The following is an 18,387-nucleotide window of genomic DNA, read 5'->3' on the forward strand; positions in this document are numbered from 1 at the left end:
AAAACCCCTGAGTTTCCTCTGGTCGGCAGAGGTTCCTCGTCCCTGGATCCCTTTCCCTGGTACCCTCTCAATAAAGTACTACCTGCGGAAATTCCATATGAGACCTCTCTCTCTCTCACCACGGCCGGCTAAAAGAGGGGCTAACTCGCAAGGGCATGAGCTAAGAGCACTGAACTGAAATCACTGAAAGCTGAAATCACTGAGCTGAAAAATCACTGCTCTGCCCGATGCTGAGAAGCCCCTCTGCCAGCTGAGGGGCGCCCTGACCCCCCAAGGAGCTGTTTCTAGCGAGACATCCTTTGGGGTGGCTGTGGCTCTCTGGGTCCCAAGCGGCGGACCCCATCCACCAGCTGGCATATCTGGCGCCCAGGAAGCGTGCGCTTACTGAGCACTGCAGGTGGAGCGGGTTTGCGGCAGTGGTAAAGGCAGCCCAGGTGATGCAGCCGTGGTCACCGAGGCCCCACTGTGCCAGGACACTGTCCGGGTGCACGGCCACGCCCGCCTCGGACAGAGCCTCCCCCACCGTGCGCTCCAGGGTGGCGTCGGAGAGGCAGGGGCTGGCAGAGCCCAGCGGAGCCTGCACGAGATGGATGCGGGAGCCATCAATCCCAAGGGATAAGAGGGTTTCTACCGTGGTGTAAATGTCAATTGTGTTCCCATAGACAATGACATTCCCTAAGAGGAAAAAAAAAAAGGGGGGAAAGATTTCTAAGACACACAATGAAAACCTTATTAGTATAACTCAGATAATAATAACATGAAATTGCTCTCTTTGACCCTCTTATTTCTCTGATGCTATGAAGCAAACAACATTACCTAGCAACAGCAGCTAAGATAATTTAGTGGAGAATCTGTACAAAATATTCCACAAAGTAGGCAAGTACTTAGCACAGAAGTATGATATTCATCCTGACCCCATAATCTGAAATTATTTTGATTGAAAAGCCTCTAGGGGCAAATAAATAAATAAATAAATAAATAAATCACCATTTTTATTTTGTTCTCCCCTCTTTCCCTAATTTTGCTCATTCAAAGGACTGATGGAGGGTGGAGCGGACAGAATCAAATTCCATACATCATGCAAAAAACCCCCCACAAATCATGGAAAGACCAAGTTACAGAAAACAAGCCCTTGTGCCACATGGAGGTCACCAATGCTGCCACTCCCTTCTGCCCAAGGCTGATCTCCAGAGAATGGGAATGGCCCAGCAGAGGTACCTGTCCCTGGTGGTGGGGAGAGCTCAGCACCACTCCAAAAGCAGCTGCACATGGCACAGTGCCCAGCCCAGAGCCAGTTCCACCCCTGCTCACTGCTGGGAGCTAAGCGAGCTGCAGGCAGCCATCCATTCAAGGAGCTGCCATAACAGCAGCATGTAGGAACTGCTGCTCCTTGCTGCAGAGCATTAGCACCAGCACCAAAACCACTCCTGAATCCAGCTCCATCCTCCTGCCCTGGGCAAGGAGAGCTCAAACCTCATTCACCTCTCCTGCCTGGCACTGCAGAGCTGCAGGGCAGGGCCTGAACTGGTGCCACTTCAAATGGCACAGTCTGAGCTGAGCAGGAACATGAGGAGGGGAGGGTCTTCTCTGTGAGCACAATGGGACTCCCCAGCCTAAGGGCTAAAGCCCTCCTGGCAATAAGAGAGGCAGAGCTGGGAGACAGCAGAGCAGCTATGTGTTTTATCTCAAGCTGGTTTCATATAAAACACACCAACATTACTCTGAGCAGGACTGAGACAAGCTCTCCTCCTCCCCATTCCCTCTGCCCCCTGCTTGGAACAGGAAGCATTTGTCTGCTCTGTGATCCAATAAGCCTTTGAGCAACCCTGGCAAAACAGTGCAGGTCTCAAAGGGAACTCCTCTCCTGGGGCTAAGGACTCTCACCCAAGGACCAGAGCCCAGCCCTGCAGGCTCTCTGTGCACCACATGCCCTGCTGCCCTCAGCTGCACCAGCCCAGAGCAAATTGTGGAGTCCAGACAGAGTCAGGAACACCTCCACCTACCTGTCCACAGGCAAGTGTCCTGTGTCCACATCAGCTTCTCTGTTTCAGATCTAACCTGTCAGCACAAGGATGCTTCAAAAGCACCTTCCCAGTGCTTTCACGTTCCTCACTCGGGCAACGCTGCAACCAACTCACACATTCATCTTGGCAGCGGCACTTCCGTCTTGCCACAAGTGACAGCATCCCCTATGCTCTGAATTGTACTATTTCACGGGCTAAACTAATCCCACTGGACTATGTTTTACTGCATGAGATGCAGGGCAATACTAAACTGAGCATGCACACAACCCCAGCTCCCAAGAATATTAACGATAAAATGCTAACAGATGTTCTACTATTCCCCTTTGACTACAAGGGGAATATTTTATTTGCCCCATCAGTTTGGCTACTTGTAGCTGCCAATGAAATACCTCTCTTCATGGCTTCATACCAGAGAAAAATACTTGTCCCATGAGTACACTGCACATCAATGACAGAAAACATGTTTTTAATGTTCACAGCAATGACCCAAGGGACAGAACCATTTTACCTGCAAATGTATCAATTTGAAAACAAGAAGAAAGAGATCTTACTACTTCCATAAATTTCATATAGAATACAGGAATGCTCCAGTGTGTCCATCACTGACCTGACTTCTTAAGCCAGAAGAAACTATCCCATCTCTTGTGCCTGCCAGGGCACCTGTCTGCAGGTGCACTGGCCTCAGGAGAGTGCCAAAAGAGAAGATAGATGTAAGCCTGACTCTTTTTTTTCCTGCTGCAGCAGGAATGAAAGAAGCAGCCCAGCAGAACGTGTGGATAAAGACCAGCTTTGCTATACTCATTTTTATGAATGCAACATACTGACAGTGCAGGCCAGGACGTGGTGTGCAGTTGCCAACAGCTGTGTGCTACATTTACATGATTTCAAATTGCAGGGAGTGAAACGTATGAGGAGTGAAGAGGATGCCATGGCTGTGGTTGGAAAAGGAGGATGAGGAGGTCTTCCCTGAGGCACAGCCCAGCAAAGCTTCATTTTGACTGCACAGCAAGGCTGGGCTTCACCCTTGGGCAGCACAGCCCCCTCAAAGCTCCTCATTTCTTCAGTTCCTGCATTGGACACTGGCATTTGGGGAAATGGACAAGATTGGTCCATGAGAGTCCTACACTTCTCAAGGAAAATTAAAATTCGGTTTTATATGGTAATCTTAAATACAGCATTAGATCAGGGAAAGCAATGTTCCTTTACTGACCTCTTGTAAATCAACAATTTACTGCTTCTGCTTATTACAATATTAGTGGCTTTTTAGATGACAGTGGTAGTAGTCTAGGAATTGCAGATATTCGTTATGGACTGAAATTATGTCCACTGAACAGAGAGCAGTTCCTCAGGATGCTTTTATTATTTTACTATATGAAAATGTATGTATCTGTGAGTAAATATAATAACCTTCTACAGAAAAAACAGCCATAAATAAAGATCAGTTAAGTAGTTTTATCATTTATTACCTGAATGTCAGCATCCTGCTAGAGAGCAGACTCATTAATTTTCCGCAAGTAGAAGCACAAGAATTCGGTGACCCTAATGTGACCTGAATCTTTGCAGTTTGCAAAAGCTAAAGGAGAAACCCAGTATAAACTAAAGCATTGGTGGCTCCAGTCAGTGATTCATGCACTGGAATTTTAATACAAGAGTATTCCTACAAACACACTTTTAATAGGGCAGTAAACTATGCTTAGGTGAAGAGAAAAAATAATTGCTCCATTTTTGGCCATTAAAGCCGTTTTGTTCCTTACTTTACCTCCAACCTACTTTTATTTTCATGGAAAGTGCAGAGCTAATAGGAGATGAATTTCAATTAGTCCCAATTACAGCTGTAATAGGTTCCATGCATTAGGTCACTGGATTTCATCAGTGAAGCCATAATGGCAGCTGTGGGGCCAGTGCTCACCCTGCTCCCAGGCCCTCAGCAGCAGAAAGCCTTCCCAGAGCCCTGGCACAACTGTTAAGACTGAAGGAGCAGTGTTTGTAAGAAACACAGCTGGAAAAAGGAGCAGGGTGAAGAATAAGAGAAACTGAGATCAGTGTAGAAAGACCTCGCCAGCTGGGCACTCTGCACAGTAGTAGAAAATGAGACGGGAAGAGCAAGGAGAGGGAACTGAAGCCAGAGCAGGGGAAAAGCAGAAGGTATCAGATCTCTCCTAGACCACATCTCCAAAAGTCCCTCCAGACCAACCTCATCAGTGGTGTAAATTGACCTTCTCTAGGCATAAAGCCAGCCCAGGGCCTCATTAAGATATGCAGCTCCACCCTGCAGCCAAGGCCAGCAGCAGTAGCAAAGTGAAAATCAATGTCCCATGACTTCAGCACTGCTGCTGGAGAAGGTGCACTTGTGCCAAGGCAGATGACACATCATAATTGTGCCATTAGCTGCAGAGTGACCAATCCCCCCAGCACCATGCATCCCAGCCAGCTGCTGCTCCTGGGCGCATCCCTGCACAGGGCACCGGAGCACATTCCAGGACTGGGCACACAGGAACTATGAAGGACTAGCAGCAGCAAACAGGAAAAGCTAACACCGTCATCTGTCTATGCAAAGTCAGCTGCTGTACCAACTGGACACCAGGTAAGGCCCTAAGGGCAGGGCTGGTACCAGCTGGAGGACAGGTGGAGCCAGACTGCTCCAGAGGCCAGGAAGCTGGCTGAGAAACACTGCCATGTTTATGGACCCCTGTGCTGATCACAGCAAGACCTGGAGGATGATAAAGCAATTTCCACCGTTTTTAGAACTTCCCTAAAGGACTGCCAAGGAAGTCTGAACCTTGCATCACACCAAATCACTGCCAATTTTCCCTGCACTCCACAAACAAGGCGTGTAAAATATGTCTTCAGGGAAGTCCTGCTCTTGCACTCTGCCAACAGGAATTCCCCACAAAGACAGCTTTCCTGCTCTGAACTGTCCTGAGTCAGAGCCAGCAGGAACTGACATTTCACAAACACATTGATTCTTTGGTCTCTGTTTCTCTAGCTCAAAGTTGACTCAGAAACCTGGATGGTCCCAGGTATCTTCCACAGCCCACACACAGTGGATGAACTAGTGAACGTACAAATAGAGCACACATGACAAGGCTGAGGACAGGGATGGTGCACATCAGCATAAGCGTCCGATTTTAAGGGTTAAAAAGTACCAGGAACTTGCAGTTCTATGTGAAAATCTGTAACTGATGCAACTGAATACAATGCTGACAGACATTTCCTAATTTACGCTTATTTTCTTTGTGTTATGCCACAAGTCTAGATATTTTTCTATACTGTAGAAAACCACATCTACTAATTAAATTATTATGTCATTGGCTAATTAATAACTCCAGACAGATTTGCATTTGGGACTCATTTGGTTTTATATAATAACTGCAGATAATTAATTTATCTCAAACCTTTCTTTCCCAGCTAAACACGCTGGTTATCAAAAATAACAAAAAAATTTGTAAATTAATCTGGAAAACAAAGCACAGCAGATGAAAGACTCTGTTAGAATTCATCGGGCACCAATTATACCAGGGAATAAAGGAAATAATAAGCCTAGGAAACATTTCTGTTAGTGCATGTGCTAATGAATCCCCTTACCTCTGGAGCTGACAAGGTTTTCCTCCAGCCAGCGTGCTGCCTCCAAGCAATCCTGGGTGTCATTGAGAGTGAAGTGATTGGAAGGGACTTTCTCCATGTATCTCTGTGGCCACTGACCTGTGACTTCACTGATATCTGCTCCCGTGGGAGCCAAGGCCTGGAGAAATGAGTGGGAGAGTGGATATATGGCACAGACCTCGGAGATGTTAGAACACAATGACAGTGTCATTGCTACCCAAGGGCTGCTGTCCTGGCACATCCCCACCCCTTTGTCACACTCAGCAGCAGCAAACACACCCATGGCCACAGGGAACACGGATCCCACTGATCAGAGCATACCTGTATGTGCATATATTCCCTGTTTCCTGTGGCATGTGGTGATCACTTCAAACAGCACTGCCAGTGCAAGTGGAAGCACATGGAAAACGCCAGGGACTGCACAGCAAACTGCAGAAATGTCCCAACACACAGCAGGAGATCTCAGCAGCTCTCTGAATAACGTATCACTTTAAATGGCCTTGGAAAGTCTTTGTGAAGCCAGACTGCCTCCACCTTTTTTCAGCAAAAATCAACCTTCGACAATGACAGATTTTATCCCAAAGAAAGGGATCAAAAGCTGCTTGATTGTTCAAATGTGAAGATTCAGTAACACGTTCACTGTGTAGTGCTGCTTTACAATAACAAACTCAATCTGAGCTCTACAAAGCAAAAAGGAAATCTTGTCTCTGAGTTCCTCAGCATCACTGAGACACATCCTGAACCCTGTTCTCACTGCCAGATGGATCAACTGAAATACTGCTGGTCATATAAAACCAGCCATGACACCAAAAGATCTTACTCAACAAGGAAATCTTTAAATCATCACACATAGCTTTACTAAGCATTAATTTGACTGCTTACCAAACAAGGAACAATTTATAAAAAGTGTGGACTAGAGCTCTGTGTAATAAAACAGAAGCCACTAATTTCTTCTTATCTTTTTGTATAGCTTGAAAGTGAGAATAGATGATGATGGGACTTCTTTTCAAAGGCAGATAGAACCTGCCTTTTCCCTTGCTATCTTTATCTTTCTCCCCCACTGTAGTTACTTGCCATAAATAATTTTGCAAGTCAGAGTTACCTCCAAACACCTTTTCCTAGGAGCACTTTTACAGCCCACACTTCAGCTTTTGTTCATCCCTGCTGAGCAAGGCTCACAGGCTGCTGTTTAAATGTGGCTCTGCTCTGAGGAGGGAACCCAAACCACACAGCCTGCTGCACATAAGCAGCCAGACACCATTGTGGGACACGGTAACAGCACTGCAAAGCTGCTGAAATTGCTCATATCTATCTCTTGATTTTAAAGGCAAAATGCCTTGCTCACAACTCCTACCCCAAACCACTCAGGTAAGGCAAAGCCCTGCAACAAGGGGGCTGTACCAAGCTGCCCGTTTGGTTATGTGGCCTGATGGCCTCATGGGGATAGACGAGCCAGAAGCCACCCTGCCCAGGGAGTCTGAGTGGAAGCTGACCCTGTGGGGCTAGAGCTCAGCTTGATTCCAACATCTTACATGCAACTAAGGATCTGCTTCAATCTCCCTGGAAACTCAGCTGTGTGCTACAATACCAAGCTGCACCATGGATGTGCCTAGGCATGACCACCACGTGAGATGAGTAATTAAGTTGATAAGGAATTCTCTCAGCTTCCAAAACTAGGTCAAATCATGTTAGACCAGCTGGAGTTAAGTCTCCTGTGGCTGGGACCACATGTCAGTTGAGCCTGCTCCTTAGTAGGTTTAATGGTTATGGTGTCAAAAACACCAGCAGCTTTGTCTCCTGCCCAACCCTGAGCAGTAAACTGCTGGTGGGAAACTCTGCCTCACTCTCCACTCCTCCAGCTTCTGCAGCAGCACCGACACAGCCCAACCTGCTGCACTACAGGGCTGCAAACTGCTGGTAAGGCTGCTGGTAAGCAAACCCTTGCTAATGCTGCTCTGCCTGAGCTCAGTAACACCACTCACTGTGGAAAACCTGTGAATATTGTGCTGGCTCACTCTGTGCACATCTCACCTGGTAGCTCTGTCCCATGCACAGAACCAGGTAGTCATAGGGCACTTTCTTCTCCTTGGAAACAACAACATATTTGGCACTGCGGTTTATGCCCGTCATTTTACCAACCACAACATTAACCCAGGAACAAAGTGACATCTGGGCATAATCTTCATCATTGAAACAGTGGCTGCAAAGAAAGAATATCTGTAAGTGGCATTTCAGCAGCTGACAGCAGGCATTAATTAGACATCTAGTGAGTTCAGCCCAGGCCCCCAGTGGTTCCACCTGCTCCCTTGCTGTGAATTTACTGCAGTCTGTGGTAAGAGATTGGACACTAGGAAATACTCAGTTACAAATTGACAACTTTTTGCTGAAACCAAACAAGCCCTTCCAGCACTAGGCCTCACAATCACCAAATTTAAGAATAAAGTCAGAAATCTATGCTTTATCCTTGCTTTTCCTTTGCAGGCTGATGCGAGGTAGAAACTTTTGAACCTGAAGAAAATAATTCAACAGTCCAATTCCTTCTCCAAGACAAGAACTTCCTCATTCAGCTTTTCCCCAACTTTCCTTCCTTTGCTATTCAGCTTCACCAGTCATAGCTACAGTGAGATACAAAAGCAGGAATGCACCTACTATTTTAGCATACATATTTCAAAGTATTAGTCTAAAAAGTTTAAAAATAAATAGAAGTCGGGAAAATGGTTGTCAGAGCTAGATGTAAAAGGCAGAGATCTCAAGTCTCCTACCGGTGACCCTTTTCCAAAATAACTTTTCCACAATGCACGAATACTGAAAGCACACACTAAACTGGTCCTGAGCAGTGTGCTCCAGGATGTTCAGGGTACGCACGGAGCGCACATCACAAGCAATGTGCTCTGACAGTGTGAATTCCATTTCAGTACCCTAAAATCACGTGTTGACTTTTGACAGTCCTGGACAAGGTTTGCTTTTCTTTTGCACCATTTGTTTTAGGGGTGTCACAGCTTGTTCCAAGCAAAAAGCATCGGATATCCCTACGCGTGAGAGAAGTACCAAAGATCTGGAAGCTGCTATTTTAAAAAGCCAATTTTAAAGCAAAATCCAAATGGACAAAACCTCTTTTGATGCTTCAGTAATGAAAATTACATTGACTTCCAAAGGTCTTTTAAGGCTCAGGAGTGTACTCCCACCAAGTACATCCAGCCAAATAAATACCAGGACAGTCACTTATTACTGTATTTGTACCACTGTCTCTGCTAAATAATAGCCTTCTACAAAGATTCCTGAAGATAAAATACTTCCATACAGACATGCAACAGACACATCACTATAAAACATGAGGAGAACCAGAGAGAGAACATTCTCAGCTAGGTCCATCATGACCCCTGAATGGCACTGAGCCTGGCAATGGCCCACCATGGAAATGCACAAGAGGTTGCTGGCCACTGTGCAGATCCAGCTAGGCTCAACTCCATCCCTCCCCAATACTTGAAGAGATGCACCAGGCAAAGCTTATTCAGTTAGGTTCTTTCAGTAGAACTGGACAAACCCATTTATAGACTTGTAAAGCAATAAACCCACAGGATCTAGTGAAACAAAAAATGCCACAGGTATAAAACAAGAAAAAAAAAAAAAAAAAGAATGGCTGGTGTCACACAGGTGTCTGGTTTGTGAGACCAGAGCAGCACAGCAAGAAGAAATATTGTGAACAAACTACAGGAAAGAAGCTGAGTCTCACCCCTGCCAGGACCTCAGAAGGGAAATGGCCAGTACAGAGACCACAGGCTTCACCTAGGCTGTCAGCTGAAGTCACCACAGAAAATACATTCCACCTGCTGAACTAAGCTCATGGCCATTTAGAGGCCCATAAACTGGACTTTCTATGTATACTTAGTGATGAAATATACTCCACTTTCTCCCACAGGCCTCAGAATAATAGAAGAACAAACAGAAGGGGCTGGGCCCATGCTTAAACATTTGATGCTTTTCTGTGGCACCAGCAACTGCAGCAAAGAGTGTGGGCTGAGACCAGCACTGACAGCTGACGTTTTGCCATTAATACCAGGATACACATCCCAACACAGAGCTCCTGGTTCCACACTGATCGTTGCTACCAAACTCACAAAACTGGCATTCAGGATACCACAGCTGGAATAAATACAGTTGATTTCACAACCTAGGGAATTTCAGGATTGAATCACCAGGCTTTCTGTGATGCTCTTCATCCCCTGTACTCACAGATACCAGAGAAAAATAAATAAGGGAAGAAAAACCACTGACAATTCTGAATTGTAATAATGCAGAAGTCTATAAATAAAATGGACACTAAGGACAGAGGGAGGTTTTCAAAAGCACCTCTATAATTGAGGTGCACAACTCCCAGGAGACTGACACTCCAAAATCACAGGGATGCTTTCAGAAATCATACCCTGCAGAGTTCAATTTTCACTCAATCTGCTTTCAGATTTTAACAGCTAAATCTGGTGAGGCAGCTCTTAACTGCAACTTTCTGTCAGGAAAGATGCTTTGTTAGTACAACTCTTCTACAGTGAACTTAGGAAAAGACTACATGCATTTATGTGAGAATATAATTCCTTCATTTGCTAGATTTGAACATACCCCTTTCTACAGTACAAAAAGTAATACAGGTAACTGCTTATTCAAAATTCCTTGTCAGGGCAAAATTCTAAATGAGATCAGATGATTTTAAACAGGTTCCCACTACACTATTCTCACATCTTTGTAGAGACTTCGTTTGAGGGGTTCAGCAAGCAGACGCAGAGCTGTTTTGTCATTTAAAGAGCCAGCCCTTTAGTGCAGCTCACTGAGAAAAAGATTTGGTAAAACACAGTGTGAAGGCTCCAAAGAGTCACATGCCAAATCTAAATAACTTAGTATAAATTAATTTCCTATTCAGAATAACTGATCCATTTTAATTCCATGCCTTGTAATGTTCCAAACAATCATGTTCAAGTCCACAGTGATGATTTATTCCAAAATAAAACCCAAAAATACTATATTTAAGTGAGAATTACGTATTGCAAATTTTAAAGAGATAAAATTTTATCTGACTAAATGGAAGCTCTTATATTTACTGGCAAACAAGGAAGCCTGCAAAGTGTTTGACAGCCCCTAGACAAGGCTCCTCCACCGTTTCCCTTCATCTGTACACAGCCATGGTCTGGGACAGCACTGTGGCTGGGACTTGGGACAGACTGCCACAGTCCAGGGACTGGCACTTAGAGCCCACAAGCAGCGGAACTGATGCAGAATATTCCTGCCAAACTGATCAACAGTAACAATTCCTCCATGTCCAGCAAAATCCCCACCACCACTGGTGGGCTCTGCATCCCACCACACACTGCTCTAAGTCACTCTTTGTCATATTACCAATATTAATTCTTGTACGTTCTTTGGTTCAGCATTATTTAGAACAAAACTCATGGAAGCTAAAAACCAAACAAGATTTAAAAAGCAAACAGACATCCTGGGTCATTTGTCTTCAACTGGACATTTAATTGGACAGTCTAAAAAGCCTCGGAAAGCAGAGCCCACTGTCCAGGTATAACAGAGTGGACTGCTGGTAGTTACTGCTTTTGCACTATCTCCCTACTCATAATTCTATCCAACACCTCTTATAGGTGAGTGCATGCTAGATAGACAGACTCAAGTATTCTGGGTCTCTCTACGGATGTATCTAAAATTTAGGACAAGTTCTCAAGAATTACAAAGTGTTATGTTTTCTGCACAAGCGTTTAAATGTGAAGTCAAACCTGTTAATTAAAAATCTTCTATACTTGGAGCTCTGTGGATCTTTTCCTGGAAGGCCATGAATGGAAATCAAGGTCAGGTTGTTGAACTTCAGACATGGCCTGTGGAAACAAAAACAAACAGCCCCAGATGGAAGGAATTCGGAGGGCACATCAAAGGAACAGCATAGCTCAGAATTCCATGTTCAGGAGGATACAGAAAGCAATTATTCCTTTACACAGGGACAAAATGTTTCACTCTGCTCAGATGCAGGTGTCTCTAGATATAAAGAGAAGAACAATTTCCACCACAGTTTCAGTAATGCCAGGGCGAGGAGGGGGACAAGACTGACAGTATGTTGAACTAAATGTGATATGACATTTGAAAACAAATAAATATTATGAGTGATTAAGCCTTCTAATCTTCTAGGCTTTCTGTTAAGTTAAGGATGGGCCGATGCAAATGGTACAAAGGAATCAGAATGTTTTTTATCAACCAATGTTAATTTGTTATTCATACATTTAAAAAATATATTCAAACAAAGTTAAAGGTCATACTTAAACCAAGGAATTTCAAGGTTATGGCTGCCCCTCTCAAAATGCATATTAATAGTTTAATTCTGGATTATGGATTATCTGTGGTAAATCTCCATGCATACTCAGACCAAACACAAAGTAATAAATAACCTTAATGTAACAGAGTGCATATATTTATACAGATTATGGGCCTGATTCTCCTTTAAATTAAGGTCACTCTGCAGAGGTGGATGTAAATAGAATTTGCTTTTCATTTATGGCCACCTTATGGTGCCTGAGTGATACAAAATGGTCTTTATGTAAATGAGAGTGAGCCTGATCCACAAAGCTGAAGGCAGAGCATAAGAGTGATGCCATCTGCACACCAGGAGCACTGTACATGGGGTGCGAACAACAACTACAGGAACTTCACACACAAGAGCATAGCTCCTTGGCATTTATTTAAATGGGATTAATTACATAAACACCCTACATGTCCTCCCATCCTCACAGATAGAAGCTTTCCTTTCAGTGTGCAGCTGAAGTCATCTATACACACTGCATGGCCTCTTGCCAACAGGTGCTCAAATCCCGGGGCTACAGTAACATTACATTTAAATATTAATATATAGGATGGAAACTTTGTGAGCCAGCCTCAGAAACATGGCAGAATCAAAGTGCTAGGGCACCATTAATGTGCCTCTTTTGCATGACTTGCACGATGATGCACTTTACTGATCTGGTCACACACCATTTTCCTCTGCAGATGCTCTACCTCTCTTGAGTCCACGTGCAGGCATCCAGGATTTCCCCAGTCATATAGTATTTGTTCCCTTCTTCCCCACTGAGCAGAAGGCTTCAATAAGACCTTTCAGTCAGTACGATTAACAATCTAATGATTTACTTCTACCTCAGCGCTCCCATGGCATCCCCATAAACCCCAAATATTAATTCATGTTTCCCAATCATTCATCTCGTAGGCATCAAAATATTGATTAGCATCTCCTTAGAAGAAAGAAGATGAAACTAGTGGTATCTTTGATTTCCCCTTTACACAGAGGAAAAACAAGGCACAAAGCATGGTGGCCAGCAGCTCCCCAAAGGCAGGGTGGTGCAGGGGCAGAGCTGCAGTCACCAGGGCTGGTGCCTGTGCTCTGAGTGCCACACACTGCCCTCCGGCTCTGTGGAGGTGCAAGCTCCCAGTACAGCTGCACGCAAACAACAGCCCCATTTTCACACACAGAGGCAAATCCCTGCTGCTGCTAAGCGTCAGAATTTGGTCAGTGTTTCAGCACAGGCTGGTGGTATTTGTGCAAATTATCAGAATCTTTAAATAAGTAAGGAATGTAATATCTTGTACTACAAAGGCTTGGCTCCAGACGTGCCAATACTCCATTTTTAATACTCCAGTATTTAAAATGTATTTACACACACAGAGGCACTTAAAGACAAGCCTGAGCACTAGAGTGGAGCTGCGGCTCCCGCCAGCACTAGCAATCACCATGGGGTGACAGGTGGGGGATTTTGAGCTTTATTATTTCTAGGCTAACAAAAGGATGGCTCATTTACTACAGCTTTTGATTCCTTACTGGTGCTTAAAAGCTCTTAACTGAAGAACAACCAAGGCCCTGGACACAGCAGGGGTGTCAGGAGAGGGGACTAACTTAGATGCTGTTAATAAATTTAACAGTGCCCAACATGAAACAGGGCAAAGTGGAGGTTCGGATTTGGTGAAAAAGTGCAACGTTAAACAAGTGCACCTGCATTTCAGAAGCAAATAATTCTAGCGGGGATTCACGTTGCTGTGGATACAAACGGAAGACCAGCTCAAAGATACTGGTAAAGCAGGGAGGGATTAGAGTATCTAGGGAAATAAGTAAAAGGTGTTGGGTTTCAGTGCACAGCTCGAGAGGATGACTACAAAAGGAGTCTGAACACCCTCGTCCTCAAAATAAAACAGGGCTACCAATTTACTGAGCATAATCAAAAGGACACACAGAAAAGTTCTAGTACAGTTTTTACATATATCCTCATGTTTGTGAATGTGTTAGAATACTTCTTGCTCATTTTGCTGGATTTTTTTGCCTGATGTCTTGCTGCCTCTTTTTTTTTTTCCCTTCTGTGCGTGACATAATGATGGAGGCTTAGATGGTGGAAGCTGCTTGAACAAATAAATTAATTACTTGCATTAAACATCTCATCATCACAACAAGTCAAATTACTTTTGTTACAACAAATAACAGGCAGCGAAGCAGTCTCCATGAACTCAAGCATTTCAACTTATTTGAAATTTTGCATTTTTAAAGATTATCCCAGTTGTCAATAAAAATTAAAGTAGAGACAGAAGATAATGCTTTATCTGCCTCCTAAAATTGGTAACTATGTGTACTGTTCTTGTGTGTACATAGTCTTTAAACAATAATATCTGAAATTTATAACCTATCCAAAAGTAAAGTCTTAATGACATTGGATCCTCGGCTTCACTGCAGCAAGGCCCTCTTAAAAATGACAGCTTGAGGTCATTCTGAAAATGGTAAAAGAAAAAAAATCTGATTTCAACACTAAACACTGAAAAGATGTGATAAAGTGTCACATTAACAAAACTTTGAAATCAGAAAAATCTCTGTCCTAAAAGAAAAAAAGGACCACTAAGGTTTTTGCAGGGAGGAAGGAGCCCAGAAGCAGAGATGATGATAAAAGAGTACCAATAGGCCATAACCTGTGTTCAAGGCACAGGAATTCAGCATGTCCAGGTACCACTCTCTCTGTACAAGGCAGATAGAGACAGTTCTCCTTTTCCCCGCAAATATAACAATTTATCCAAAGCAGGACTTTTTTTTTTAAGAAAACATTTCAAGAACACAGCAATTAGGACATAACTTGGAGAAGAGACTTCCTAAAAAAAGCTATCCTAACAGATTTCCCAGCTCCACACCAAATCCCAACTAGAAATGCTCAGCTTAACAAAGGCTGCCCATACAAATAACTAGAAAGAATCTCGCTCACTCAAAGTTGTCCCTCCAGGACAAATGTGCTACTCAGCACTACAGCTTTGCTTGGAGCCTCTCTCCAAGCAAAGTGTTCCCATATCATCTCTCCACTGAATTCCTTTGCCAGCCCCAGTGTTTTCCTTTCTCTCTGCTGCCTCTGCCTCCCCAGACGGCCATACTTGGCTGCAACAGCAGCAGAAGGGTTTGTTGTTTGTATCAATACCTATCAAAAGCACCTCTTCTCCTGAACCTTCTCCGAGGGCATCAATTGCAGCCCCCAGAGCAGGATTCCAGATTCACTGCTGACCAACAGATGTCCATCTCCAAGTTACCCCTCTTCAATTACCAGTAAACAAAGATTAGCCAGTTCTCCCTTAGAACAACCTTAGGAAAAAGTGTTAAGATTGGGAATGAATTTGCTCAACAAAAGAAGGGGTAACAGCATAGTGTTTACTGGGACACTTGTCAATGCAAATGTCAATGAGAGGCTTTCCACACAACCTGGCCCATGACCACTCTCCCTCTCTCAGCAAAATATTTCATCATGCCCCAGTTGCCTCCTCCTAGTATTAAAACAACAGGGTCCCTTCAAAAACTTCTATTTTGATGAAAGTGCTTTGTAATTTTTTTTTTCCAGAAACTTCCTGCCAGGTTTATTGGTAATTTTATCAGATGCTGTCATCCTAAGAAGAACAAGCTCTAAGCCCAGGCCATGAAAGCTACCACTGTCACCATTTTTGACATCTTAGCAAGAATCCATTAAAGAGCTAAAGGACACTTCCTTCACGCTTTGACTAACGCCCTTCAAGGATGCTGGGAGTGCTTCTCTCTTCATCACTGGTAGCTGGGTCTCTCACCATAGTTTGAACTTGATGGTTCACTACTTAGTAACAATTACATCACTGAGTTATCAACATTATTCTCATAAGCAATCCAAACACAGCTTCTAGAAAGAAAATTAACTCTATCCCAGCCAAACCTAGGGCAATCCTATCTCAGAAGCTGTCCCTCTCCAGTTAAATTTGGATTCTTCTGCTAGGTTGTATGAACTACTCCTCTCACTCTTCCCTCTTCAAGTGATCAGTCTTAGATTTCCTTCTTTGTGATTATTTTGCTGTGATTACATTGCTTGTCTCTTGTCATCCTCTGTGCTGATCCTTTTCGTAACACACCAGCATCTCTGGTTCTGTTGCCTTCCAATTCCTTTACTAATTCCTAGTTTTTTAGGTGGCTTTACATCAGTCTACAACCTTGATTTCTCACTGAAGATTACCAAACATGTCTTTTTCCAGTTTCTTCTTTTGAACTCCCATCCACCTTGTAATGAATTACTCTGAAACACCTCAGCCCCCTCCTGTGGCTGTCACTGCTTGTGCCCCTTCCAGTTACCTCTCACTTCCCAGCAACTGGTTTTGCTTACAAAAACTAGAGCAGCCACTGAAGATATGTGGCATTTTCACAATCTAGGTTACTAAGATGGCAAAGTTCCAACAATATGAATTTTTCTGTAACAGGGCAGGGAAATCTAAAGAGCTCTTTTCCTTACCCACTCAAAACAAGCAGCTAAATCAGACCCATCCACATCCTTCCACAGCTACAGTGTTCCCGAGGGCAGCTGTAAGTTAGCTTGAGTCTGACCTAATCAAAGCTCCATCCAACCACTACTTCAGTGAGAGCACTTCCTTCCTTAAAATTCCAATTTCCATTCCACAAGTGTTCCAGCATTTCATTTTCTTCAAAAATGGCAATTATTTTTCTAGACAGAAAATGAAGGAAATCTGATGATGGTCTTGGTAGTTACAGTCTCTTGCTGTTTAATCATCTTGCAGATTCCAAACCATAGCTGAGAGACATCAACACCATTTTCCACAAATAAAGGTACCTAAATTAGGCAGTAAAACAGAAGTGTAGTGAAGAAACCTCACCGCTTTGCCTGCTGCTCTGTGAGTGCTTCAGTGAGCAACACACAGTGCAGATTCCAGTTTGCTAACAGGACATTTTAAATATTATTGGCCAATTACCTGTGTTTGAAACTAAGATGGTGGGGGGGTTTTATGGCTGTAAACTAGACTCCAATTTTCCAAACTATTGCAGACGAGATAAGTATTCCAACTCTATGATGTGGCCTGGTGCAAATCTGGCAATGCTGCCTTCAGAGTAGGCACTCTCAAAATGTTCCAAATTCCATCAGGCAGATGCCTGCCCCTAAACCTAGAAGGCTTGAGGTTTAACCACACATGCTCCTCCTGCCAGCAGGAGAACACAAAACTTATCAAAGCTGCACATTCTGAGGCACCCCCCCCCCAGTGCCAGGTCCTCATGACATAAGGCTGGCAAGCCCAGGACACAGCTTGCAGAGAAGTTAGCTGGGCCTAAACTCCTGATCCCAAACAGCCATCCTTCAATTAGTGACACCCATGTGTCAGCACCCTCACTCTGGCCCTCAGAATACACACACACATGCAAACAGGAATCAAATCCACGACAATCACTAGTGAGAAGGGTCATAGCTTAACCAGACAAGTCCTTTTTTCTCCACTGCAGCAGCCTGCACAGTTTGCTTTGCTTGCAAGCCAATCTTCAGGCATCCTGGAAACTTCTCTGGAGGACTCAGAACTGCACCTCCTCTGCATCTCTGGGAACAAACTTCAAACCAATCTAAATATGTCCAATCTAAATATGAACAGAAGAGAAAGTGATGACATTTCCTCCATGGCTTTAGCAGAGAGCTGGAGAACGTACATGCAGTGCTTGCACTTGGAACACTGCTATATTTGCTCTGAACTGCATCAGTCAGAGGTACCAGGTTATCAGGCTCAGAGCTGTGGATGTCCTGCTGAGTCACCAGGATATGGGATGACAGATGCAGCCCAGCATTTTCAATAATAACCCTTGTGACTCATTCCAATTTTGAGCAGGCATTTATGAGAAAACTACTATTTCCAAGATCAGCTTTAACACTCACCAAGAATTAAGGAGTATTCAAATATAAATAGTAACAAGAGAAAATACACAAATTCTTACAAAATTCAAGTGTGAAAGTACAGCTGGGATTCAGAGAAGTGTTTGCATGCATATGTTTAAAAGGCAAGTATTTCAAGTTGAAATAATCTTATTTAAAACTGCAGACAGTCTCAAAAGCAAGACTGTAACTATAAAATAAGCCCATACTGATGCTAATTGAGTCTTATTTTCTGGCAAAGGCTGTTAGGAAGGCTGATACTGACCCACATCCTCTTCCCTGTTTATGCCTGATATCAGTCACTGTCAGCATTCATTGTGATGCTGACTGTGCGACAAGGCCAGCTCTGATCCATCTGATTTATCTCTGTCACAACTTGAGCTCCGGTCACCAGAAGCAATGGAAGGCAACAACGATTGAGGGATGTTCGCCTTGTGACGCTGAGCACATGGCCTGGGCTTGACTTGCTCTGAAGGGAAGGCAGAGGTAAGCACATGTGTGTCAGCTCATGTGGCAAAGACAGATAAGACAAAACAATGGGCATCACT

The 18,387-nt window shown here is 43.9% G+C and overlaps 1 protein-coding gene across 1 annotated transcript in view; it reads right to left on the minus strand.

Moving 5' to 3' along the window:
* The window catches only part of CFAP61 (cilia and flagella associated protein 61), an 89,753-nt gene that overhangs the window by 27,930 nt on the left and 43,436 nt on the right, over positions 1-18,387 (minus strand). The window contains exons 17-20 of the mRNA XM_066316657.1: positions 11,396-11,494; positions 7,659-7,827; positions 5,610-5,766; positions 386-675 (exon numbers count right to left, since the gene is read on the minus strand). Coding sequence (XP_066172754.1) covers positions 386-675; positions 5,610-5,766; positions 7,659-7,827; positions 11,396-11,494 — 715 coding nt within the window. The remainder of the gene's footprint in view (positions 1-385; positions 676-5,609; positions 5,767-7,658; positions 7,828-11,395; positions 11,495-18,387) is intronic.

This window comes from Sylvia atricapilla, chromosome 3 (assembly GCF_009819655.1).
Source record: "Sylvia atricapilla isolate bSylAtr1 chromosome 3, bSylAtr1.pri, whole genome shotgun sequence".
Classification (NCBI taxonomy): Eukaryota; Metazoa; Chordata; class Aves; order Passeriformes; family Sylviidae; genus Sylvia; species Sylvia atricapilla.